This window comes from Protopterus annectens, chromosome 1.part0 (assembly GCF_019279795.1).
Source record: "Protopterus annectens isolate FY-2018-M chromosome 1.part0, PAN1.0, whole genome shotgun sequence".
NCBI lineage: Eukaryota > Metazoa > Chordata > Ceratodontiformes > Protopteridae > Protopterus > Protopterus annectens.
The window spans coordinates 1,547,712,566-1,547,739,544 of NC_056725.1; the positions used below are offsets into that span (position 1 = coordinate 1,547,712,566).

At 34.7% G+C, this 26,979-nt stretch overlaps 1 protein-coding gene across 1 annotated transcript in view; it reads right to left on the reverse strand.

The window, feature by feature from the left end:
• Positions 1 to 26,979, reverse strand: part of IL2RB (interleukin 2 receptor subunit beta) — a 419,294-nt gene that overhangs the window by 101,092 nt on the left and 291,223 nt on the right. The window contains exon 5 of the mRNA XM_044068022.1: positions 23,686 to 23,834. Within this exon, the coding sequence (XP_043923957.1) occupies positions 23,686 to 23,834 (149 nt within the window). The remainder of the gene's footprint in view (positions 1 to 23,685; positions 23,835 to 26,979) is intronic.

Sequence of the window (26,979 nt, forward strand, 5' to 3'; positions counted from 1 at the left end):
CAAAATTTCTATTTTTAAATAAGAAAAAAGACCTACAAGGTACAGATAAATCCATCATAGGAAAACAAGAACTTACACTAAATTATTTAGGAATAGTGTTATGCAAAAATATAAACAAAACAATATTAATAAATTATAAAAACATTAAAAAGAATAGAGTAGCTCTAACTCATCACATTAGACCCTGGAAACAAGGAGGATTGAACTTCCCAGAAACAGAAACATATATAAAAGTATCTGTGCTTAAAACTACAATAGACTGGATAAACCCAAACTATTTTGCCAACTGGAAAAAAAACAACGGCTACATTAACAAATGAATTTAATCTGTTAAAACATTTTTTAATAGTAGACAAATCAAACAAACCCTGGCACATACTATGCATAAGTATTCAATATAATATAACAAAATCTTCTAAAACAACACTGATTAATCATTACTTCAATTCCTTTAGGAAACTTATCAATGCAAACATAGATATAAAACTTTGGCTTGACCTTTTAACCCCATTTTCCATCACTAAGAACTTTCCTCATAAAATACATAGGGAAACAATAACCTCCTGGAAACAAAATGGATTCTTATGCTGGTTTCAATGTGTAAATAAATTAAATGTTTTAGATATACATATGATAAAAACTGCTTACAATATTCCAACACAGGACTGGTTAACCTTACAAAGCATTCTAATGTACACTCAAGATTTATGCAGATTAATTAATAATTCCTCATTTAAAGATATTCCAAATCTAATGAATTTTCTGTATGAATATATATATAAAATAGTTGTGAAAAGAAAAAATCCATTTCAAATCTATATAAAGAGTTAATAACATATAAAACAATTCCCAAACCATCATACTGGCAGTTCTTAACAAAAGGTCAGTCATTGCAGTTAACAGAAGAAATTAAAAGTAACATCTTACTATCAGTTAATTACACCTCTAACACAAAGTACTGCAAATATTTAACTGGAAATACTTATATAGAGCATTTTTAACACCAGATAGAATTAAAAAGATCAGTACTACTACACATGTTTTTTGCTGGAGGTGTGATAAGTCAAATAAAGCAGACTGGATTCATATTTTTTATGAATGTAATACAATTAAATCATATTGGCATGGAATCAATCATTTTTTTAAAAGCTTTATTTAATGAATCCTTTACCTTAACTAAAATATTGATAATACTAAATGTAAATGAAGGTCCCTACCTGAATAAGATAAATATGTATTTGTTATGGACAATACTTGCTATATCTAGGAAATGCGTAACCAGAAGGTGGAATTCAAATACACCACTGACCTTGTAAGAATTCTACAATTTACTGAAGACAACTGCATTGATGGAAATACAAATCAAATAACTATGAATCTATCCCAGGCCATTGGTAAATAATCCTTGGAAGAAAGTTATATCTTTGTTGGACACTCTACAATAATCAATATTGTATCTCTGATAACTGATCTGTTAATTCTATATTTAATAACACACAGTGTATATAGTTGATAAGTTAGGCTTTTGTAAATATTAAATATAGTTGTTAAAATCATATTTAAAAATATTATGTAAATGTTATTTTAATTGAAAATAAAAAAAATATATTTGAGAAAAAAAACCTACATAAAGGCAAACTCAACTGCATTAGTATTTGACCTCTGTATAGTACAGGTAACAAGATATTGAATGTTGTTTTTATGACATTAATTTATATGGATATAATTTTCACATTTTTTTAAATATCTCAACAACCAAGTAAAACAGACAAAACTGCTTTCCCTCATATGAAAGCTATCCGCTAGATGAATAAAATGCTGCTAACAGTATGTGTGTAACTTAAATGGTTGCTGAGTTATTGTAAGTTGTTTACAAAATATTCAAATGTAATAGTCACTGTGTTTACTGTGACTTGCAAAATTCATTTTAAGGCCTAGAACCTAAAGAATACTACTAGTTTAAAATTTGTTTGTGCTAATAATTTTGCCATTTATACTTCTTTCATAACCCCTATGGTCCAGAGATATGAACTTTTGTTTGAAATGTGAATACATAATTTGATTCTGTCAAAGGGCTTAAGCTCCGCCCATCAGAAGTTACAGTACAAAATTCCTGAGCTGCATTGAAGTGAATGAGTTAATGGAATTGATCAAATTCTGTCCAAAGTTAACCTTTGATGTTTCAACCGTAAAGGTGTCTCAAGTTAACATGCAAGAAGATGTCCTTACATTCACTACTGCAGTATTTGTAACAGATAGGATTCCCTGCTGTGGAAGCCTGAACATCCAGCCAGTCTACCAGAGACTACTTGTTGCTTTCTAAAGGTATGCTGAGCATCACCCAAATGCTCCTTACATAGTGTAGGGCATAAAGGTGACATTCAGGACTACCATAATCAGAAATGCCACCAGTCTGAATGTATCTTTTTACCATTGTTCTGTTTACCTGTATCTGTTTTCTGTCAGCTGAACATATTTTAATTCTCCAGTGACTATCTATGCCTGTTTGCTGACTTCTACTGCAGTTGCAGATAAGTGCCCTGTGTATACTAGTATGAAGTAATCCTACTGGTATTAACTGCCCATTTTTGTACAGGTACAAATGTGCTAAATTTCTAAAGTGGCGATACTATTTCAACAGAGAAATACCAGTGCTGAGTAATTTCTTTGTTTCTTGAGATGAAGTCCAACATCAGGTAAATGCATGTAACAACTACCTTTTGACAAAAGGTGATGTATGTTTTTTCCATGCATCAAAGCTTGCTGACTGCCTACTTGCTAGCTTACTTAAAGCAAATGTGGGATATGGGGTGGAACTTCTTGAGCGATAATGGAACGGTGACAGTCTGTGTGTAAGTGAGACAGCTTGTATGTAAATGGGGATAAAGGCACTGTTATTACGCATCTGTGAATTGATATGTTTCTAAAATATTGCAGCTACCTATGCTCTTGGATGCAGCATAAACATTTTGGCAAATGATCAAAGCTAGCTGAAATGTGCACTTATATATTTTAAAATTCCACAAGCAAGTATGAGCCCGAAGAAGGAAAGGATGATGCAGACATGAGGAGCAGTAAAAGTAAAATAACATGGCAACTGTAACTGAACTGCAGTGATTTACTTATGCTTAATTAGTAATCCTAGGTGCAAACATTTATTGGGTTTTATGGGATTTACAATCTTGCTACATGTACTTAGCAGCATTGCTTATACACGGATGCAGCAAGGGAGTCTATTGCAGTGGAAGAAACTGAAGAAAAAAATGGAGGTATATAGAAACAAAGTATAAAGAACCACTGAGTTTGGTACTCCTCACTTTATGAATGAATGAATTTAAAAGGAATAGAGCTATGATTTCTCATACTACAAAAGTCTCTAGTGTGTGACATACATTTGCTTGCTTAGAACATATCCGGGGTTGCTGTTCTTGTTCAGAATGCAGAGTATTAATCCACTAGATGATCTTCAGAATATTTGCCTTGAAACATTACATTTTCTGTGTGAAAAGCTATAATAAGTTTAAGTAAATGCAGCTATTCTTTCAGAAGGTGAAATGCAGGAAAATTAAACAAAGTTGTACTAGAGCTGTATTAAAGTAAGAAAAATGGAAACAATGGTTTAAGACATAAAAGTCTTGGTCAGAAGTACAAAGTCAGTTGATCAATGCATGTATACGCTCTTTCAGTAATATTAAATCTGGGAAATTCTGGTCTGAAACAGTTAAAACAGATGTGTGAAATTCTATATACAATTTTACATTTGCGATTGTGGTAATGTTCTGCAGTATGAATGTGAAATTAACTCTGCTGTGCACGTATCTGCAATTTTTGAAGCTTTATGCTGCTTGGAGATGTTACTCTAGGACAAATGATATTACTTGACAAAGGTGCTCCAAAACTAGAAAGCATCCTTTATATTACTTTATTATACATGGCCACTAAATAAAGGATTAATTTCATTGAACCTCTTGTTCCTATTATCATCGATTTTGGCTGGTTCAAATTATATTACATTATCTGGGATACCACCCTGAACTATGTAACTCTGGAAAGAAGAAATTACTTTGTAAAATTCAAAAATAAATTCTGTAGGAAATCCTGCCTAAGGTGCATATAAGTAGCGAGAAAGAAACTGTTATCTGAAGAGTTTCTGTTTTTTCTGCTGGAGTATGCACAAAGAGACACCGTGTGCCTGTAAGAACTATGTAGATTCTATTCTGTTCTTGAAAGCTAGTGACAGGTATTATATACTTTATCTTTAGCTAAAATTAGTTAGGATCTAGACTGGCTGACAGAATTTTATATATGTCAGAACATTTGTATTCCATTTTTTCTGCAAGTTTATTCCTGTTAGAATAGTTGCATTTATTGTATTTGCTTCAAGTAAATAATTTTACTTTTCACTTTTTAAATATTTGTGGCTGGTGATTGCATATTGAATTTGGACTATTCACTATTTGGCATTTAATAGAAGAAAAGTGATTACTTAAGGCAAAATGCCACTAATCAATATTTTAAAAGCTGGCTTACCTTAAAGGTAAACAGTAATTTGTGTTCTTGGTTTTGCCAATGTAGTCTGTCTTGTGACAGTGTTATTAAGAACAGTAGCTAATGATGTTGGCACTGATGAACTAACAAATGTGTGTGTGTGTGTGTGTGTGTGTGTGTGTGTGTGTGTGTGTGTGTGTGTGTGTGTGTGTGTGTGTGTGTGTCTGTATGTATGAATATGCGTCTATGTGTGCGTGCAGTGCATATAAAAAATAATTTACTGGGATCACTTTTAATGTAGGTGAAACCCTACTGAGCCACACTTAATAGCTGTGATCTACAGCTGTACAGTTAAAATTTATTTCGGTGTGCTAGTTTTGGCTACTACCAGAGTCAGCAGTGCACATTTACTATTTGTCCCTTAAGGATATTCACCTTTCAAATACTGATAAAACAAAAAAGCGCTGACGAGTTGCAGAACACCAGATAAAGTCAAAGTGAACGCTCTTTATTTAAATAAACGTTTTCGCCTCTGCTAGCGCAGAAGCTTCATCAAACATAACAGAAAAGCGCCAAAAGCACACAAATTTAAAACCTTGAACCAAGCAACGTGATGTCATTTCCTTGACAACACACAGTTTTTACTTCATGGGCATAGATCATGTTAAAGTGGGTATTAGAGGGGGCCCTCAGTCCCTCCTACTTGAAACAAGAGAACTAGAGTGGCAAATCCTATTGGATGCCTTCTCTGTCCCTGGATTGAAAGAGGCTTGCAACATTTCTGCAATTTTAAAATACAGAAGTTACCCTAGGTAGTGAATGAGGTGAATTAGCTACTCAATACTCATTACTTTTTAAGAGTAGCCTTTTGCAATTAAACTAATATTTAATTTACCTTTAATATGGAATCATTGGTTTTATACTCTCATTTTACCATATGATATTACATTTTATGAAAATACCTTATTGCTGTTAGAGTTGTGCTTTTGATAGTTTTAAATTAAAGTTTTAAATTAAATTTTAACTTTTAACCATTTCTAAAACACCATATAATCTTATACAATAATTTTTTTTGTGAATTGCTGTGTATAACTCGTTTACATATATTTTTAAAATAATCAATTTATTTTGGTTGAGTGTTGTCAAGGAAATGACATCACGTTGCTTGGTTCAAGGTTTTAAATTTGTGTGCTTTTGGCGCTTTTCTGTTATGTCTGATGAAGCTTCTGCACTAGCAGAGGCGAAAACGTTTATTTAAATAAAGAACATTCACTTTGACTTTATCTGGTGTTCTGCAACTCGTCAACGCTTTTTTGTTTTATCAGTTTGTTTGTTTTCTTGTATCACCTTTCAAATACTGATTGGTTTGCAGTAGTGTGGATCAAATGACCATACTCCTACCTGTCACATTTTGCACATACAGTAACCAGTATAAACTTATATCTCTGATTCCCCTTTTGGCATGTATTGGCCTACATCTGCAAACTGATATTACTATATATATTATATGTATCTCTGTCTGTATCTCTTTATCTATATTAATCTCTGTGTATATCTATCTATATATATATATATATATATATATATATATATATATATATATATATATATATATATATATATATATATATATATATATATATATATATATATATATATATATATATATAAAGGAGTGATGTTCCTGTACAGGATCATATTTCTTGCATTTTTAAAATCTTTTGATTAGCATTGTGCATAGCATTAATATATCTTCATGTATTTCTATTATCTCCCCTTATTTAGCTTCATGTATTTCTGTTATTTCCCATCCATGTAGCCTGAATAGAAATACATGTTTTTGTGCATAGTGCGCCATATCATTAGACAGATGAGCAATGCTTTACATCTTGTTGCTTTACATTGGAATTTCTGCCCCTCATTTATGACAAGTCTGAAACAGTACCCCTTAATACAAAGTTTATTAAACTTTTCAAGACAACTGCCCCATGAACTTCATCTTGGTAACACTGCAGTTTCACATCAGTCTTAATAAAATCAGTCTTTAACCTGCTTCTTTCTGTACATGAAGCTTCCTTATTCATTTCCTCATTTGTTTCCCTCTTTGATCTTATGTTTTCCCTCCATCCATTTCAGGTGCAGAGTTGCTGTATCTGTCATAATCCTGCAGATCATGCTTTGAGCAGTTCCGACATGCTCTTTGGGGGTAATCTGACTCCCCATCTCTTGTTCTTCCTTATAATCTCCTGATGCTAATTCTCTTTGCACCTTTAATTATCACTGATGCTCCCTATGACTGTTGAAGCTTTATTAACTATCTCATCACTGATTTCCCTTTTTGTCTATTTCACCCTTACTATTTTTATTTTTTCCCTTTCCACCTTTACATATACTTAGTGTTCCTCAAAGACAGAACTTCTATGCACACCAGCCATTATTTCCTGACAAAGGTATCCAGTGAATGTAACATGAGTCAGTCAGCTGACCTTAGAGTACTTTCCCTAATTATTCGAACATTGAGAATATTTACTGTACTGCAAGGATGCTCATTAACAACTTGAGTTCTAGACAGATAAAGTCAATGAGACAGAACTGCTCATATATTTAACAAAAATGGCTTCACAGTATTAAAGATTTATATAGCAAAATGACTGATTGCATTCAATTATGATGCACCTCTGTAATGTGAACCTTATGTCCAGTCTAGTACAGCAGTGGGTATCTCTGAAGACTTCCATTGTAAAACATTCTTGAATAATACTTGCACAGCTTCTATGTGGTCTTCACTGAAGAACTTTCCAGAACATCATAGCCGAATGTGATCTTTATAAACAAGTCATTTCTTCAGGCCAGAGTAATCAGAGGCAGTAGGTCTACAGGTACATTTTCATGCTTTGTCCACTTTGCACAGTTTACCAGAGATCTGGAGAGGAGGGTCTTCATGCAGAATATTAGAGTAAAGGGAAGGAGTTTAAAAGCTTGTGAAAGTCTAAATTGTCAAGCTGCGTAATGAATGATATCATTACTTCTATGGTTAATGTGTATGGTATTCTCATCCAGCTCTATCATTATGGTAAGTACATAACGTTCATTTAGTAACAGAGTTATATTAATTTTATGAATTAATGTTGATCTTCATTTAGTCGGACTTCATGCATAAAAGAAAATGAAAGAATGTTTATAAGTTTGTCTTCAGTTCTAAAGTTTTAAAGTAAGCAGTCCTTTTTGAGTGACATCTTTTATTAAGTTTTAGCTAGAGGCTGTAATCTAAATGTAATGCTTGGAGCTCCATGATTATGCTCTGAAACCTGGAAAAAGATAAACCCCTTAAGTGTTTTCCAACATGAGACCCAGTCACAGAAATGTTTAGGGATACTTAAAAAAGTTTGTAAGGAACACCTAAGTGTTGTTAAGATTGGTTCTCTTGCTAGAAATTGACAGCACAGACTAGTGGTTGCACAGTGGTAGAAGGTAAAACAGTATTTCAAAGCTATTACTACTTCACTCAGATGCACTTACAAACTGAAAGAGTGGTAGGATGAAGTGTCTAAAAGTCCCACGGGGAAGAACTTCAGTTTTGCCTGCTGTCTTTTGGACAGCTCTGAAGTGTTTTAAAACACTTCACAATCCTTCATTTTTTTGTAATTAGTAGTACATGGATGAGGTAAAGATCTATGCATTGCAAAGAATTCAGTCTCTGATCAGAACCCTCTATTATTTGTTCTCAACATGGACAGCAAGATTCACCCCCTCAAGCTTTGCTTTCAGTGTGAATTTCTTAGCATACATGTCTCAAGCACATAACAATTTGCTTATATGCAGAAACCCAGTCATAATCATCTTTATGTATATAGGGTCTATAATAGTAATGAGTGAAGTGGTTATGTGCAGTCTGATGCTTAATGGTTTTATGGGAGTGTCTAGACAGGATATAGTTTTTTATTGCTGAATATGTTATTAGGCACTTAAGTAAATGGCTTCTGTAGGTCTAGTTCCTCAAATCTGTAGTAGTAGACATTGCAGAAGAAAAGTTGGAAAACCATCATTTTTACTCCAGCATGGCTGGCTGTTTGAGTTCAGTGTTTCATCACCATCATCATCATCATTGTTATTGTCACTCATATTTCTGCATTACTGAGACACACTCACTAATGTTTCAGAAGATGACTGAAACTTTAGCTTTACAAATTCTTACCCCCCCTCACTTTATCAACTGATATTTATGCATCTTATGGGGAAATCATTTTAATTTCTCTGTCCCAGCTGTGTACATATGTGCCATCATAGTCTAAAAACAGCATAACTCAAATTATGCAGATTAGATTATGAGCTGCAGAAAAAATGTAAGGACAGCTTTTGGCGTCACCATGCAAAAAAGGCATGGATCTTCAATGCAGTATATATTTCCTGTAACTACTGCTCATATAGGTAGTTACATTATAAGTTATTTTAGATACATCTTAAAATTTATGGTAAATGTGTCAATGAATCATAAGAAAGACCATTGAATACACACTCAGCCCATTATATTCTTTATAACTCTCATAACACTGACATAGCAAGAAGACAAAAAAAATTAAGATGATCCAAGAGGGGGGCCATGTAGTTATGCTTTTGGGTGCACCTATGTGAGTATGTAGTACTCCCAACAGTGGGATACTACCAGTTATTCTATTCTAAAAGCTTTGAGAAAATGAAATATGTGACAAGAGCAGTTTATACTCATAATAAACATATATCATTATAATATGTGCAGAAATCACTGGTCCCAACATATGTAAAAACAATGCAGTGAAGTCTAGACCATGCAACCTTGTCAAACAAATGTATGAGGTCTGTTTACACCACTGAAATAATTAAACTCCTATAAATAAAGATAGAAAATGAGCATTCATTTTTACCATCAGTATTGAATGAAATATGAAATTTATGTCTATCTCAAACACACTAGAAAATATCTGCTTGCATACAATTCTGAATGTGTAAGGGAAAACTATTCCTCCAAGAATGTTTATCCTCATTTTATGAACAGTGGCTTGAATTGTTTTCCAAGTAAAGATGTTTCACAGTAAGGGATTAAGACAAGAGCAAATTGCACATAGTACAATTGCAGTTTTCAAAACAGCTGTCAATGTTCTTTGTTGTTTGAGAACTGGATTGTTAACTATTCAGAGACAGTCAATTTAAGTTTAGAAGGGAGATGTGCAGAATAATTGAGCAGGTATCTGAAACTACATCTCTTATTCAGTTCATTTGTATCAGCTTTATAATTGCTATGATTTCCTTTCTGAAACAATATCCCTAGAAGTTTATAATTATTTTATTACTGATGCATCTAATTTCATATGTTTATAATGTCTGTGACAATGGAAGCCCTTCACAATATTGAAATATCTAAACATCGAATTTATAAACATTGATTTAAAAAGCTTGAATGTTAAAACATCGAAAAAAAACCCCAGCAACTAATGTTTTTTTTTTTTGGGGGGGGGGCAAACTTCCTTTCTAATTATTTATACCAACTCTGAGATCAGACAGCAGTAGAGTAAGGACAAATCCCCACTCCCTGCTGCTCCACAACCTCCCACACAGTGATACTGGTAGAGCAGATCAAATGATTCTGTAATCAGTTCTATTGGCATTACACACGTTCGATATTATGAACATTCAGCAATCTAAACCACTACTGAGATAAGGAATGAACTGATGCTGATTGGTGCTCTAGACAAGTTTGATAATGCCCTATGAAACTAACACAGCACAACATAACAGCTTTTAAGAAACAGGTGAAAAAATGTAAAGAATGGCTGAAATGATATACTATTTGCAGAAATCCACAACCTTAATATATCAGCAGGCACACAAAATGATAGATTTATTTGATAGTGAATGAACAATTTTTAGAATATCTTGATTGTGAGTCCCTGGCTACATTTAAAAGTATCAGAAGTTTCAGTATACCTGAGACATATGACTTAGTGGCATAACTTAGGATAAGTCTTAAAGTCATATGGTCATTTAAACCACTGCCTCTAGTTGCTTGCTGTGTTATTAGAGTTTTTGCTTGATTTTACTTTGCACAGACTGCCTGATTGGTTCCTTTGTTTCTTTGTTTACATTTGCTTTTAACTAAACTGGCTTTTTGCTCCTAACTTGTTTTTTTTTTACTTGTTTTTGTTTCTCCATAATACTGGGCATGCTGGAAGGTGGCATTGAGGAATTGGATTATACTCCTGTTGTTAGGTGAGTTGCTTTGCTGAATGGTCATTTGGACCATATAGTCACAGTGGAAGGTAACCCACTTTTACTGATTAATGAAAGTATGACTGAGTTTACAACAGAACAGCTGAAAGTGGATTTTGCAGATTTTCTGGCCCTGTATAGGGTAATGGAAAATAATATGTACAGTTTCAAGAGACTACAATATTAAATACTTCATTTGGAGGTTTGCCTGAAGCATAAAGTTATTCCGAGAGGTTTGCGGGTCTGTAAAATGCCTACTTACAGCAGTAATTTCCTGATTTGTTAAAGGATTGGCAGACACATAATCCTGAAATGAGCTTTGGCTACATTGGGCTATTACTGTGGAATTTTGGTCCTATTGAATCTTCTGTGTATGTAGACATTACATATTGAGAAGGTTAATAGATTTATAGGTGTGACTTCCCATAAACAAAAATTGGATGAACTTTTTTTTACATATTGCCTTATATGAGAATCTCCTTATGGAGGTCAAGCATAGAAAGTTTTTAAGGGACATTGCTGATTTAAAAAAAAATGGATGTATATTTTCATAAGAGTGATGTTAAACAACCAGCAGTTAATAGCATTGTATCTAAATATAATAATTTGTGTGACCGTAATGATACCTCTGATGTTAGATTAAATTGTGCTGCCAATACACATATTATAACTGATGCAAATAGACTGAATGTTGGTATTCAAGGCTTTGGGCATTCTAACCTATTTAATGACAGTAGAGTTAAAATCACTGAAGTGGTTTTGCTATATATTAGAAATAATGATAGATCTGGTTGTGACACCCCTACACTAGCCCAGAAATCAAGGAGCCTCAGTCCTCACCACTGGCAACAGTGAGGGACATACACAATGGGAGGATGACAAGTACACACACAGTAAAGTGCAATTTCCCTTAAGAGCACTCAGAGATCACAGTCAGTCTTGGGGCTGGTTTCTCCCTGTTTATCCAGATCCCCAGTAAGACTCCCCACTGGCATAGCTACAGGGTTAATATCTCAGCTGAGGGGTCAAGCCAAGACCTCCAGCACTGTCTCTGTCCAACCAGTGCTTTGTGTCCCTGTCCAAGTAGCTGACACACACACACTGTGAGATTTTATTTATACACAAACACACACCTGGGAAAGGCTAGCACAGGTTTACTAGCTATGACCCCTTCTGCCCAGACCATAAAGTAGTTATCACTGCCACCAGAACCCCTTATTAGCTACTTTAAGGCCCTTCCCAAAGGGTGACCAGTCCTACTGTGTAATGTTACTGTTATCCAAATGGTAAGTGTGAACAAGTCTTGCAAGGCTATTTAGGAGTGGCCTGTACAGTGTCACCAAATACATATGCAAGTATACTAAGAGCTTAAATATGTCTCACAAATATCAGCCACAAAGACAGGTTTAAATATATTTAATAATAAATAATAAAAGAACAAGACAATACTCAATCAACACAGTAACTACAGACTCAAAATCACAGGAAATATTTTAAAACAACATTGCAGGTCAGTCTCAAATAAATACAAAAAACACCTAAACTAATCTTTACTATATTCCTATCTATCTATATATATATATATATATATATATATAAGAGATACTATGCCCTAAATAACTTACTTAGAGAGCAATACACGGGCAGAAGTGCTGAATGGATGTTTCTAGGTCCAAGGCAAGATATAAAATGCACAGTTTCTCTGAGAAAGTTCTTAAATTAATATGACATATTACTGCTGGGTTAGCCTGGATGAAATCACTTTTTGTCACCTGCCTTCAGTTCCCAGGCTAACAGAAACTAGCATCTGTGTGTTAAAAATACATATCTTTCAGATGTGCAGCTGCTTTGAAGTCATAAAGCAATAAAACAGTTACATTTTAAACATAATAAATCCTTCTCTCCAAGATAATAGAAAAAACCTTTAGCTCTAGACATCATGTCTTCTTGCTGCATTGAAACTAACTTTTATAGCACACTGTAAAGCACTTAATTTCAACTTATTTTCTTGAAGTTTTCTAAGTTAATCTTCTATGTTCCAGCAGGGTATACTGTGGTTATATTCTTGAAGCTCAGTACATAATATACAGTTCTGTATAAATCATATCAATATTCATAAATGATATAGAATTATTTACTAAATTCTAGATAGCTGGGCTGGCAGTGCCACACTGGTGATTTGAATTTTGAGGATCCAGCAAAGGGCAGAAACATTTTAGCTACAACCAATCAGCCTTTTTTGCAGGTTCAACTACTGGAACTAGTAAACAGCTCGAAGTATGTGATGTGAGAACGATCAAAGAGCAGGAACAGATTTGGGTGCAAAAGGCAAGAGATAGGGCAGATGGAGCTAGGTCCTGCATTTCAAAGCAAAACTCTGAGAACCTGATTATTAATATTTCCTCAGTTGATTTAACCCAAGAACAACAATAAGTACTTAGTTTTGGTATATCCTTTATTCTCACTAAGGGATCTCATTTACATGATGTTTTAGTAGATGTGAAACTTTTTGTTCACAATATTGCTCTGAAACTATCGTTTGAAATCTGATGTGAGTCAGTAATGGTTTTTAAGAAACCAAATGAGTATATACCCATGACTCCACCTTTGTTAGAAGCTTTTAATAAGTTATGCAAAGATGATATTTATGAATTTTTTAGTAAGAAACACAGGAAGTCTTTCTATAACTTAAGTAAGAAGCAATTTAAAGCTTTATGTGAACTTGTTTCCTGTGATGATTTGTACATTTGCTCGGCTGCTAAAAGAAGAGGAACTGTGGTGATGGACACCTCTCACTACCTTAAAAGTATTCTTTGAATGTTGGCTGACTATAATACTTACAGTGAATGTATTAAGATTGATATTCTTAGGTTAATTAGTATGGTCCATGTACTTATAAATGATATTTTAATGGATGGAGTTATTGATGTTATTGTATGATTATTTTATGATTGAACATCCAGTGATACTAGTAATATATGGACTTCCAAAGATGCGCAAGAGTCTTGCTGATTCACCAATGTGACTATTTATGGTAGGGGCTGGATTACAGAGCTCCTCAATATTTACATTGAGAAGTAGCTGCATCCCATTGTAAACAAGGTGGAAACTATTTTGAAAGATTCTAAACACTTTTTGAATAGATTATTTGGATGGTCAAGAGTATGTGGTTTAAATGACTTTATGTTTGTTAAGATGGATGTAGTTTCTTTACTTAGTGTTATGCCAAATGAAATTGGCATTGAGTATGTTAGTCTTTTTCTCAATGAACATTCTGACTATGATGCTGATTCTATATATTTAATACGTGCATTATTAGATGCTATTCTTGAGCATAATGCTTTCTTGTTTGCAGATAGATATTTTGCCCAGGGCACAGGTGCTGTGATGGGCACCATGTGTGCGAACAGTTATGAAACATGGTGCTAACACAATGGGAGTTCAGATATGTTTTTGTGGTGGTAATCGATTTTTGGATTTGATTTTGCATTATGGTCACTTTATTGATGATATGTTTTTTTATTTGGTCAGGATCCTTAGAATTAGTGTAACCACAAAAAAGATCCTCCTGCCCAAAAGGCAATTGCACAGCTCCACAAAATCAGATGCATAAGAAAACAATGAGCCAGCAAACTGTGAAACTGAACTGATTTAATAATTAGTGCAGCATCAAAAATAAATACCCAGACTGGTTTCGGCTGGTAAAAGACACAGCCTTCATCAGTGTGAACATAAAATCAATGCAATACTGTTTTATATATCTGCAAGTTAATTAAACACAAACATCCATTGGTTGTTTAAAATTGCTCATTCAATCCAGGTGGAAATAATCCACCTAGCTTAACAATCCATTTTTTCTCCTTGGCGTCTAGAATGGAGTGCCAACCTGTTTTGTTTGATTTATTCCCCTTAACTAAATCAATAATCAAAAATGTAAACTTGGCTGATTTATGTGCCATACAATGCTTATATAGCGCCTTACTGGATTTTTTGTTTTTAATATTACTTATATGTTCTGAAATTCTCAACCTAAGCAGATGGGATGTGACCAATATAAAAAGATCCCCAGGTGCATGTGGCTAAGTATATTAGCCAGTCGCTACTACAATTAGCAAAAAAATTTATATCATACAAAATACCACAGTTTTTACTGGTGAACTGTTTGGACTTGGATATTTTATCACAATGTGTACAGTGACCACATGGAAAACATCCAATAAGTGGTTCACCTGTAATGGTAGTTTGTATCTCCTGAGACCAACCTCTAACATGAGAATGTTTATAATGACTGAAAAAAGATATCAATTTTTTTCCTTTACGAAAAGAAAACTAACACCTGTCTGGTAACATATTAGATAAATCCTGATCACACTGCAGTATATTACAATGTCTGTGTATACTATTAATAAGTGCATCAGAATTCCTTGCATATGTGGTAACAAATCTGATAGGGTGTGGGTTCCATTCTTTACGTGTTTTGTATGTCAATAAATCATCCCTCTTCAGTGTGTTTGCCCACTTGCTGGCCTGCAGAACTGTTATTGTTTGTAACAACTTTGGGCCATTGGAAACATTATGGTGGTATAATTTTCTACAAATTTGTATGCCTACATTATTTGGGACTATTAGTGTTTCTTCTGAAAAATTCAGATATCTTTTTTTCGAATTTGGTTTTCCGAATAAAAGTAGGCCTCTGTTGACTATTTTTTCACTATTTTTTTGAACTGGCCAAGAAGTTTATGGTAGATATTAATGTGGAACATTGGAGGTATTAGTGATGGTGTGTTTTACATCAGTTGGGATCATTGGAAAGTTATCTGAAGCCCCCCGCCAAAGCTGTTGGTGTTAAACATCTCTGAACTGAATGGACTTATAAATATGTTCTGTTTTTGCATTATTGTTTCGTACTTAATAGTATGGATGGCTGGTTATGTTTTTTACAAATATTTTTTAATATTTACACTTTTCTGATTCTAATTAAGTGGACTACATATGATTATAGTGGTTCAAGGTTCTGTTAAGGCTTTGCCTTGTTTTGATCTTTAGGCTTGAACTACAACAGAATTGTCCCAAGATTAGTAGATGTTTATTCACTTATTAAGAATTTATTGTCAAACTAATTTTGTTGGGGAAATTATTTACATTACATCTGATCTTTTTGGTTAGGTTGGGTGGAAATATATATTTAATTGTTCTTAATATTCATGTTGGTTATGTGGTTGCCAAATAACATTTTTTCTAGTTGTTTCTGGTGTGTATCCAGTGCTCCAGTACATATATTACAAACTATATAAGGTCTGGACTCTAAGGGCCTTTGTTTGCTGCACCTTATGCATTATTATTTTATAAAGTATATACTTGTTATGAAGATCTGTTGTATAGCACTAGTGAGCTATATATTTATTTTTGTACACATTGCATAGTTTTATAATTGGCATTTGTTGTCCAGATTTATGGTACAACTATCAATCGATCCTTTATGTAGGATTTACTTCGGAATTTGCTGTTGAGTGGCTCCCTTTGATGGTTTGGCTTTCATTTTTTTTGATCACAGCTTGCTTAGGACCTTAGCATGCTTTTGACCATAATTGTATATGCCTAGAGTGGTTATTTTGATTGTTCTTGTCTGTCAGCTTTCAAACCACTAAAACAATTTGAGTTTGATGGGTGATTTTATTAAGTACCTATAGCAATGGTTTAATGTCTTACAGTTCAGTCATTACTACCTAGGTGGTGGAGTGTAACTTTAACTTAGTTTAATTTTTGCCAGGTTTTGGCTAAGCTTGTGGCTATTATTGCTCCCGGCCATTGGGTAATTGAGCCAATTCATATTGGCGTTGCATTACTTTGGATGTTGTAAGTGCTATTATTGCCAATATTTATAACCACTTACATACTTGTGTGATGGAATAATATATTGGGAACAAGCGGAATATTGTTGAGTTCTTTTATTGTATTGCTATAGGTATATACACCCTTTATAGTGAACTACTGTAAGCTCAAACTATGGATTTAACCAGACTTGTATCTGGCTTGTCAGCTGACAGAGAAGATCTTGGGGTTTTTGGTTTAGGCACAACACCTAATAATGGTGGAAGTGGGACAACCTTGGGCCCTGAGGCAAGCTGTGGACTGATTTTTGAACAGCTACATAAGCACATGAGATCATTAAGGTCACATGTTTGGCATTCTAAGCTCTTTAAGGCCTATATGGCCAAAGGTATCACACCTAGAGGGCTTAGGATCAGAACACAGCCCCATGTTAGTGAGGCTGATGAAGAGCTCAGCAGTCGGTGGGGAGGCATTCAGCAGCAATCCACCATGGCTTTTGTTGAGGCTTTGGCTAAGTACCATGATAGAGTGGTTGACCATGAGATTAGTGAGGTCATAAAACTGTGTAATGAGGTACAGAAATTTGAATGGGAATCCTTCTTTGTAAGAAATTTGAATAAGGTAGCTACTGATTTAAATAATCTTGAAGAACAACTCAGATCTAGGAAACTTAAAAAATTCCAACGAGATCAGTTGGATTATCAGGGTGGCAACCCGTTTAGTAGTACCAACAAGCAGGTCAGATTTATGCAAGGCCAATTTAGGACCCTGAAACAGAAAAGGCCTAGATCCATCCTTAAGAAACGTTCCATTGAAAATGGATCATCGATTGATGATCTATCTTCTTGTACCGATAGTGACATGCATCATACATCAGATTCACCGACCCCCAAAAGGACACAGGTCTCAGTCCCTTTAGGCCATGATGCAAACGAGGAGGTAGGGAACATCACAAAAATCAACAATATACAAGGTCTCCTGAAACTAGCACTACAGAAGTAAATGGAAATGTCAATGTACTGAATATTTCAGATTTTAGTTTGTCAACAACTCCTCTGTCAATTTTGAATAAAGGATTGACTTTTATTCCTGGTTTTGTGGTCACTGAAGATATTTTGGCACAGGATGTATTGTCTTTTTGTAGAATACTTAATCTTAAGTTGCAATTTGGTGACTCAGATAACAATAGTGACAACGATACGTTTGTGTATCATAAATCTAGATATCTTCCCCCTATGCATCCTATAGTGCATCGGTTTCAGAGCAGTGTCCTCAAAGATCTACACTATCGAAGCTCTGATTTTTTTTTTCAAACCTAATAATCTGTCTAGTACTGAAAAAGATGCTCTTATGGAATTACAGAACAATAAGGAGATTGTCATCATATCTGCTGATAAAGGTGGGGCAGTGGTAGTAATGAATTGGTCACAATATGACATGGAGGCCAAAAGACAACTTCAAGATAGACGTTATTACTCAGAAATGCCTATTAACCCCACCTTTAGATTCAAGAAACAGATAGATGACTTTCTGCTATTAGCTAGGGAGGAAGGTATTATTACTGATAGGGTTATGCAGCAACTTATGATTCATGATTCTGCTAATCAATACATTTATTTCTTACCAAAAATATGTAAAGATCCTGTTCATCCACCTGGTAGACCAACTGTGTCAGGAAAAGGATATATTATTGAACCTTTGTCAATTTTTTTTTTTTACAAAATATCTAAAACCTTTGTTACGTTGGGTACGTTCTCGTTTACAAGACACCACAGAATTCCTTAAAATCATATCAGAAACTCAGTTGGAATCTGGGTGGCTTATGTGCACACTAGATGTTAGTGCTTTGTATACTAACAGCCCTCATTGGGCTGGGCTGGAAGCCATTGGGCATTGGCTGCATGTGGCTGATTTATACCAGCCTGGCTTTAATACTTTCCTCATAGGCCTGACGGAACATGTCCTAACCAATAATGTCTTTTTTTTACCAGGATACATGTTACTGGTAAACTAAGGGCACAGACATGGGGACATCTTTTGCCCCCATTTATGCTGATTTATTTATGGCCTTTATTGAGGAACAAATTATCTATGACAGCAGCTATAACCTGTTCCTGGATGAAATTGACATTTGGAGACGTTATTTGGATGACTGCTGTATGGTGTGGAGGACTGATGTGGATTATTTGATTGAGTTTATATCTTATTTGAATGATAACAAATGGGGCCTGCATTTTACAGTCAGTTATCATGCAGATACTATTACTTTTCTTGATGTTTAAATCAATAGACTATCAGATAACACCTTAAGTACGCAGGTTTTCAGAAAATATCAACAATTTAATACTGTCCTCCATGCATCCAGCTTTCATCCTCCTCATATAGCCAAAAATATCCCTAAATCCCAATATATTAGGATGAGGTGGATTTGTTCTCATGAATCTACTTTCCAACAGTATAGACAGGATTTGGCATACAGATTTAAATCTAGGGGATATTATATGGGACATGTTCTGCAGGCCAGCAACTGGGCAAACACACTGAAGAGGGATGATTTACTGACATACAAAACACGTGAAGAACGGAACCCACGACCTATCAGATTTGTTACCACATATGCAAGGAATTCTGATGCACTTATTAATAGTATACACAGACTGCAGTGTGATCAGGATTTATCTAATATGTTACCAGATAGGTGTTTGTTTTCTTTTCGTAAAGGAAAAAATTCGGCATCTTTTTTAAGTCATTATAAACATTCTCATGTTAGTGGTTGGTCTCAGGAGATACAGACTACCATTACAGGCGAACCACTTATTGGGATGTTTTCCATGTGGTCACTGTACACATTGTGATAAAATATCCAAGTCCAAACAGCTCACTAGTAACAATTGTAGTACTGTGTATGATATAAAATTATTTGCTAATTGTAGTAGCGACTGCACCTGTGGATCTTTTTATATTGGTCAAATTCTGCTTAGGTTGAGAATTTCAGAACATATAAGTAATATTAAAAACTAAAAATCCGGTAATGCACTATATAAGCATTGTATGGCACATAAATCAGCCAAGTTTACATTTTTGATTATTGATTTAGTTAAGGGGAATAAATCAAACAAAACAGGTTGCCACTCATTTCTAGACTCCAAGGAGAAAAAATGGATTGTTAAGCTAGGTGGATTATTTCCACCTGGATTGAATGAGCAATTTTAAACAACCAATGAGTGTTTGTGTTTAATTAACTTGCAGATATATAAAACAGTACTGCATTGATTTTATGTTCACACTGATGAAGGCTGTGTCTTTTACCAGCCAAAACCAGTCTGGGTATTTGTTTTTGATGCTGCACTAATTATTAAATCAGTTCAGTTTCACAGTTTGCTGGCTCATTGTTTTCTTATGCAGGATCCTTAGAAGCCCTTGATGAATTTGTACACTACTTAAACTACTTACATAGCACAACGTAGTTTCTTAAGTTTACTTATAAGCATTCTGTCCAGCTGATTTATTTTTCTAGATGCATGTGTTGCTAAGTCTTCTAATGGTGTCAATATATTGCTCTACAAGAAACCTTGCAAAAAGAATAATATGTTGCATACTTGCATCATACGTCCTACGCATCTGAAGAAGAATGTATTAAAGGGTCAATTTTTTTAGGTGTGCTACGTTACACACTAGAGATAGTGATATATTTGAGTCTTTTGAAAGTCTGACTGATGGGTTTCTTGAGAGAGTGTATCCTGACTCTGGTATACATATAGCACACAATGAAGCAATATTACAGAGAAGGACAAGAACTAACTGATACAATGAATGGTCTTCTGAGGATGTGTTTGACATATTCTAATAACATCCAATCTGTCTGTAATATTATAAATAACATTGGAAAATTATAATATCTGATGAAAACTCTAAACAAGTTCTTGGAGTGCAACCTGTTTTTTCTTTTAAAAATAGTACATCCATTAAGAGGTTGCTTTGTTACAAGCCACTGATTAATAATATGTGTAGGACAAAAACATCCAATAGGGTGTGAACATTCCCTGGTAGGGAATGTAATATCTGTAAATATATTAAGAATGATAATTGTTTTGTACATCCTGATACATGATGAATCTTCGAGTTTTATCTCTAGATTGCAGTACTAAAAATCTGGTATATTTAGCTGTTTGTGAGGTCTGTCAGTGTTTTTAGGTAGGTAAAACTAATCGCTGTTTGAAGGATCGCATTAAAGTACATTTTATAGTATAAATAGACGTGATAGTAGAAATGCATTGGCTAAGTATACTATTCATGTTGGTATTTTCCTTGATTTTATATGTTTGGCTTTAGAATTATATAAAATAGATGTGAGGGGAGGTGACGTTAAAACCTGTACTGTCTGGAAATTAAATGGGTAATCACACTGCAAGCAACTAGAGGCAGTGGTTTAAATGACCATATGCCTTTAAGACCTATTCTAAGGTCACAGGGTTTGAAATGTTAGTATTTAAGTAAATCTGTAATTAATTGTTAATAGAGCTGATGAAACATCCAGTGTAGGTGCGAAAGTGCTATTTGTTTTATATATTTTTTGTTTTAACTGCATTATTAAAGCTTTCACTTGATTTTACTTTGTACTGACTGCCTGGCTGGTTCCTTTGTTTCTTCATTTGTCTTGCGGGCAAGACCACCAGCTCTAAGCTTTAACTGCTTCAGTTTCACTGCAACAATATAGCAAGGAGACATAATTTAAATAAGCAAAATGGAAAGTAATGAATACCATGCAATAATTTATACTAAAATATTCTGCTAAAATATAATATATTTTGAATTAGATGGAGTATCTTAGCTGTTCATAATTCCCTAGATAATCTAGGTATCCATTTTCCTTACTTGACTCATATACCTCAGTTCCTTCATGCTTTTTATATATTTTCTTAAGTTTACCTAACCTGATTTCATTCAGAGAAGAGTTAGAGATTTGCAATTTTTCAGAATGTAATATATGAGTGGAGCAACATATTTTTTGTAAAAGAAATCGTTTTCAAAAATAAGATAAAAGGTTAACACTAACACTAAACCTCAAAGTTGTCAAATCTGCAAGCTCCTACTTTCAAAATAAGATGGAAAGCTATTACTCAATCTTAAAACTGTTGAGCCCCCTCTATCCCATTAAAGAAACCTTTCAATTTTTTCCAAAATCTCCTCTACAAAATTTCTTGCTTAATTATGATATAAACATTTTGCAGGAGAAGAGATTGCTTGTAAAGGAAGTATCAGCCAAAGTACTGTGATTTTCTTGATGCTTTAATACTTCCTTAATAGGGGAGGGATGAATAAAATGTCACTGGTTGTAGGAAAAAAATAATAGCTGTAGGGAAAAAAGAATATATAAATTCCAGAGGTCTATCATTGCTACCCCAAGAAACAGTTTTTATAAATTCATCCTTGTGAAGAAATAAAAGCTCAACTAAATATTTAGAGTATTAACTTTGGCCATGGTCCTATGCCATAAATTAATAAAGCCATGACTATGACCCAGAAGACTGGGATTCAGCTAGTGGTCTTGGTAATGGCAGGAACATGCCAGGGAGGATGGCAACAAGCAACTGATACTGTTTCACCCATCCTATGGTGAGGGAGGAAGTGTTCCTGCTGTTCCACTAGTGTCATTAGTCAGGTGGACATATGCCATGTTAACGCCAGGTGGTGGTGTGGCAGTTGGTGTAGGTGCTGTAGAGTCCCTTGAGCTATGGCATTAGTGCAGTCCTTCAGCTCTCTTATTGGTAAGGTTAAGGGGGAGAAAGTAAATCCTTTCATGCAGGATAGCCAGCTTGTGCCTGACTCTCACCTCCATTGGGGGATGTATGGGCCATATGGCTCTTGCCATGACTGGGATAGCTCTTGCCCCAGTGGGAGGAATAAACATATTCATAGGGTGCTGGAAACCAGGTGGCCTAGTAAGATGAACAAATATGTCAACAGGGTTCTAGGAGGTCTGGTTGGCCATGGTATGAGGGTAAACGAATATTATTATCATTATTTGTTTTATATCTAGAGCTATGTTGTTGCTCAAATATCTTTATTATACTTTTCAATAGGAACTTAATAGATATCTCCACCACCAAAATTTTGGGACTGACATCTCAGGGTTTGAACCTAATATATGGATTATAATCCAAACTCTTGAAGCACTGAAATGCTTATAATAGTTAATATATATGTCTTACTAGCATTTCTAGAATTTGCCACAGAAAAAATACACATTGGAATTAATCATTAACTTTTCTATGAATATTTAAAATTTCTTCTCAGTTTTTTTATCAATCATTGAGATAAAATTGAAACCTAGAAATTTGCAGTAGGGCAATTCCATCTGTAACAGCTTGTCTCCTGCCTTCTAATAGTGCCATTCTAGATTTATCATAATTAACCTTAAATACTATGATTGATTCTACATCTTGTAAGACAACTTTTAATAAAGATAAACATGGGCATAAAGGCCATAACTGGATATTAGCAATAATATATTGTGCGTAAGTAAGTAAAGAAAAGTTTTCTGTTTAGTGTTTAGTAGTAATAATAATTGTCATATAAGCAAGATGGCAATATTAAATCATCTAAGTATGCAAGTGAAGAAACAGTGTAATGAGTAACAGAGTTATGGCCATAACAAACATAGTTTTAATGTAGTACCCAATGGAAAATGAGGAAGATTGTCCATTCAAGATAACTTTTAGTTACTCAACACAGACTTTTATTAGTGTAATGTATTGTGAAAAATTGCAGTAATGCATCACAGAGAATGTGAGTTAAAATTCAAATTCAGATTAATTAGGCTAAACAACACTACAGATATATAAAATAAGTAAACATTCAGAAACAAAGTAGCAAAAGATACAAAGAAATGCAGCTGAGCTATTTGGCAGATCAAATGCTTAGTTTTGCAGCAACATAGCAGGGTCCTCTGCTCCATATGGTAAGGTCTATTTAAACAAATTCTTCCTAGATGTGCCTGCCAAAAATATTCTTTAGTGGTAATAAATAGACTGTTATTTCATAATGTAACATGTAAAGAGTAAAGAATAGTGGCTACAAGGTTAAGTACCATTATATCAGGGATAAGTAATTCACACTTACTTCCCAGCTATCTTTCTTGGGTTTATATCTTATTTCATATACTTTGCCACCAAATCCACAAATATCAAGATGCATAGTCCATGATATAATTGTATTTTCTGCCTCAATCTTAACGTCTGCCATTAGGTTATATGGAGGTAGGAATTGAACTGAAACAAACAAAAAACATAAATGCGCTATTTAAGATCATCAGTTCTCATTGAGATTAACTACATGTTGTACAGATTAGAACAATATATTTTAGCACAGTAAAAAAAATGATGAATAGGATGTGTTATAAGGAAACATAAACTAACAATCGTGCTGCATAATATGAAAGACCATCCTGTTTTGGGCCTAAAATAATTTGACAACCAGAACTTATAAAACTGCGTTAAAAAGTCTGATTCCTCAAAATATATAGCTTTCTAGAAAAAGAATGTGAGTAAACAGCACAGGCCAGGTCCTCAACACACTTATCACCAGTAACTACCCATGCCCATTTTGGTGACATTAGTCAACATAACCAAATCACCTAGAGTCATATTTTACACTATTGAGTGGCTAGTCCTTCCAGTGCATGCAGTCTGTGATTCACATTCTCCTATCTTGAGGATACTGTGGTCCATAGTAGATGCCCAAAGTGGTTGACAGTGTAGAGTCTCTGATGTTGCCCCCATTATGCCAACTGGTTAACTGTGACCAATTGTCTGAAACCATGTTTTGTGACGAAGTTGTGCACATATAAAATTACCCAAGCTATAGCCTAGAATCACATTGTGTATTGTGCAAAATGCCTTTAATATTGATATATTTATAGTTATACCACTGTGTAGCTGCTTTAGTATGTCTTTTGTCTCATTTCTGGGGTGTTGTTTGCATATAGGGCATTTGAGAAATAAGATGATTCCCCTCCCAACAAGGCATTAAGCCAGGGGAAGTGGAGTTTGGTATTTCTTTCTTTCTTTATTTCATTTTTTTGTGCTTATCTATCTAATACATTAAACAGAACATGATAATGGTGCTTCTTCTTTGAATAAAACAAACTCCACTTCAAGTGAAGACATACTATGTCTAGTTTTCTGGCATGACAGTGTATCGAGTTTTGGTATCCGAACAAAAACTATACTGGACAAGTTAAAACAACAGAATGTGCATGTGATGTTACAAAAGGGAAACAAAGTGAGGAAAGTTACAAACCCCAAGTGTGAAGTTCTGGACCTCCATATCTTGAACATATCTAATGTGAGATGGTACTTCTCACGTACATTTGATTGTCAGATGCTCCAGTTCTCACACTTCTACACATTTCACATCAACATTTGGCAACCTGCACCTAACACAATGTGTGTGAGGCATACCTCTCAACTGTCAAGATTTTTGCAGAATGTCCGGATTTTTGCCTGATATTATTGCTTTGTATCTCATAAAATTTGTTGTTTTGCTGACAAATCATTTATCATGAAAGTCACTAAATAATGACAGGCATTTGAATTTCAGATTTCACATCCTCCAGAAAATGCTTGTCCATGCAGATCCTTTTATTATATCAACTTTCTAAGTTTATTAGAGTAATATTTAAAATCTGTCCCTATTTCTGGGCCTTTGTCTCCCCATTATTTTTGGCTTTGTCCAGATTTCTTGTACTAAGAGGCTGAGATGTTTGGTGTGAGGGTTTGCACCTCTCACACTTTCGACATATCCCATGTGAGTAACTATCCATCTGCATCTTTCACACACTGTATGTGAGAGATTGTACATCTCACACCTCATACTCACTCAGCTTGAAAGACTATTCCTCTCACAGCTTCTATAAACGTCATGTGCATATGTCATATACTGTGCGAATGGCTGCCCTACATACTCCATATGAATGGCTGTGCATATGTATATATCCCATGTTATATGTGAGGAACTGCACTTCTCACACCAACATGCCCTATGTGAAGGGCTGTGCACCTGTACTCATCACAGATTATATGCAAAGAGGTGTAGTTTTCACACCTACACACTTCATGTGAATGGCTGTACATGTGTATCTATCACGTTATATAAGTGAGGAGTTTACTTCTCAACCTAGACCCTCCACGTGAAGGGCAGTCCCCCTGATCCTATCACATGCAATGTATGAGTGTACACAAGGGGCTATGCCTCTCACACCTCCAACACTTCCAGTATTATGTAATGTGCTTACTGTGTTTCTGCTGCACTGCATGCACTATAGTTGGAGGTGTCATGCCTCTCATAACCTCCTAGTCTGTGTCATTGTATCTCTGTAACACACAATGTGTGCATCACTGCCTTCTCTAAAACCCTGATGTGTTGGGGTTGCAATTCTGACATACCCCATATTAGGGAGCTTCACATCTCACATATGCAACATACCTTTTGTGAGATTTGAGGGCACTGGTGGTTTAATCGTAAAGGCTGGCTCATAAAGAACAACACAATAACAACATGTAGAATGTAAAGTTTGTGTTTAAGTAAGCTTCCTAAAAGCATGCACTGTTATGGAAACATGAACCGATTAAAAAAGGGTACTATGTATACCTCCTACATATAAAAGATCAAAGGTAAGTTAATATTTGATAGTTCATGGATTTACCAAATGGATATGTGCAAGCATCTGAAGCCAACGCATTTACAAATGTTTTGAATTATACTGTTATTATATTTTCTGCTACTTTGAAAACTATATAAGTAGGAAAAAAATAAGTATTGCTACCATGAACTACACAAAGATTAAACACTAAAAAGGAGAGGGATAGGGGAAAAACAGGTGTATATATTCTACCACTCTATTGGAGGGCATTTTGAAAATTCAAATAAGGTGGATTCCACCTTCACCAATCCAAATGTTCTACCCTATGTGGCTGCCACAGCCCTTCCCTTCCTAAAACACTTTACAACAAAGTCCAAGCCACTGTAATGTGCACTATGTATATAAAAAGGGGTGCTAATTCATAATTCTAAAAACTACTCTTGGTTTCCTTATTTCTCTAGAAGGGCAGTCTTGCCTAACCACATAGACACCTCATCTCGAAGTCAGTTTGGTTACTTATCCTAATGCTGATTTTTGTCTTTGTCCTGGGCTCCAGACCACTGGAGAATAGGTAGGATTGTTGAATCTAATCACCTGGTGAATTTCTGAGAAAATTCTTTTTGAGAAAAGGTACTTCCAATACCTCTGACAATCATACATGTGAATAACTGTGCCTCCCCACAAAACTGAAATGCCCTGCTCATACTTACGAGAGTGAGTGTTCTTCAGAACCTTGATACCTCCATGCACCTATTACTCACTGTATGTGATTA